The sequence below is a fragment of the Trachymyrmex cornetzi genome, unplaced genomic scaffold (genome assembly GCF_001594075.2).
Source record: "Trachymyrmex cornetzi isolate Tcor2-1 unplaced genomic scaffold, Tcor1.1 scaffold3696, whole genome shotgun sequence".
NCBI classification, from domain to species: domain Eukaryota; kingdom Metazoa; phylum Arthropoda; class Insecta; order Hymenoptera; family Formicidae; genus Trachymyrmex; species Trachymyrmex cornetzi.
The window spans coordinates 1-1660 of NW_017298425.1; the positions used below are offsets into that span (position 1 = coordinate 1).

Below are 1660 nucleotides of genomic sequence, written 5' to 3' on the forward strand. Positions count from 1 at the left end.
CAGAGTTCTTCAGGATGTAATGGTTGACAATATAATAATATACGTACAAATAATCTACGAATTCGTCTTGGCATCATCCATCCAACCGCTTCATTCATAGCTCGTTTCCATTCATCATCGTCTTCAATCAAACCTAGAGCTAAACATGCCGCAAAACGATTGACATACTTCTCCATTTATAGTTCTTAAATCTTCGAAACTTGTAGCTCCTTTTACAGTGAGTAATAATAATCGTAAATGAAATAGTTCTATTTGTGTTGGACTAACGGAATACATTCGTCCTATACAATTATAATGACTTTTGCGTTTTACCCAACGCGAAATATTTCTTCCATTAATTTTCTCTTTCTTAAATAAATAATAACGCGGAATTTCTACATATAAATACTGTCTTGCTTCTTCATCGTGAGAATTTAAATTAAAATAATCAATTAACATACTAACTTGATTCATAGCAGTCGTCATTGCTTCTTCAACGGTTTCATTTTCAATTATAACATTTTGTTCATTAGGAAAATGAACTGGCAAACGTACTATAGTATGACTTTTATCTTGTAATTTTTTTTTCAAGAATTCGCCAACTGGCTTCTACAGGTCCAACATAACGAGTTTCTATATGATTATGTATTTCATCATGATCAATAATTATATTTTCTGTAATTGGTTCAATTCTAATAGCGGCAACATCGTGACCTTTGTAAATATATTTATACAGATATTTAACAGATTTGATACTTGAAACTATCTCAACATTTATGTGACAATTAAAAATAATTGATAAAATAGGACAATATGGTACTACATAACGATTATCAACTATATATCCACCAGGACGTTCAAAACTTCTACCATTCCCAGGTAGCAAGCTACGTCATTTTGACGTCATTTTGACGTCAAATGGCGTCATTTTGACGTCAGCTTGCTACCAGGGTTATCTCTTCGACGATAATAAGGATAAGCATCTTCATTCATTCTAGTTTCTTCAAGATATGATTTTGGATAATGTTTTGAACATTTTCCATTTACTAAACACCAATCACCACAAGGTCCATGAATCATATGTTTCATAACTATGTTATGTAAAGTATGATTTTCACATGGATTAGGAATTTCAGCAGAGATGTATTTGTCAACTATTTGTGGAGTTGTTATTTTAAAATTGTATTTTAAAGTAATTAACATGTGAACATGAGGCAAACCACGTTTTTGAAATTCAATAACATATACAAAGGCTGCTACTTCTCCAAAAAATTTTTGCTTTACAATCAAATCAATCAAATAATCTTTTTTAATATTAAAAACACGTGCACAAATGTCAGGTCTATCAGAAGCTTGTTGACCATCTAAAAGATTTTCTTCAATTTCGCGCCATTTAGGATTACAAGTCATCGTAATAAAAAGATCTGGTTTACCAAATTTAGCAACAATTGCCATCGCATCTTGATAATTTTGTAACATATTACGCGGAGATCCAGTAAATGTCGATGGAAGTATAACCATCTTTCCAATACGTCCATTTAAATTACTCGCCATAGTTTGTATATAATCTTTTAAACCTTGATATGTTTCAGTTCGTAATTCTTTTTGATAATTTTTCCAATAATTTATTCTATCCTTTTCAATTTTTACATAACTATCTACAAGCCATTGTTGAAACAGG

At 31.0% G+C, this 1660-nt stretch overlaps 1 protein-coding gene across 1 annotated transcript; it reads right to left on the bottom strand.

The window, feature by feature from the left end:
- Positions 1-47: 47 nt before the first annotated feature.
- On the bottom strand, positions 48-1533 carry LOC108763564 (uncharacterized; the record flags this gene model as incomplete). Its single annotated transcript, XM_018511312.1, has 2 exons — positions 927-1533; positions 48-139 (listed from the first exon to the last, which is right to left on the bottom strand). Coding segments are annotated over exons 1-2 (699 nt in total), but the record flags the coding sequence as incomplete, so codon positions are not given.
- Positions 1534-1660: the final 127 nt, after the last annotated feature.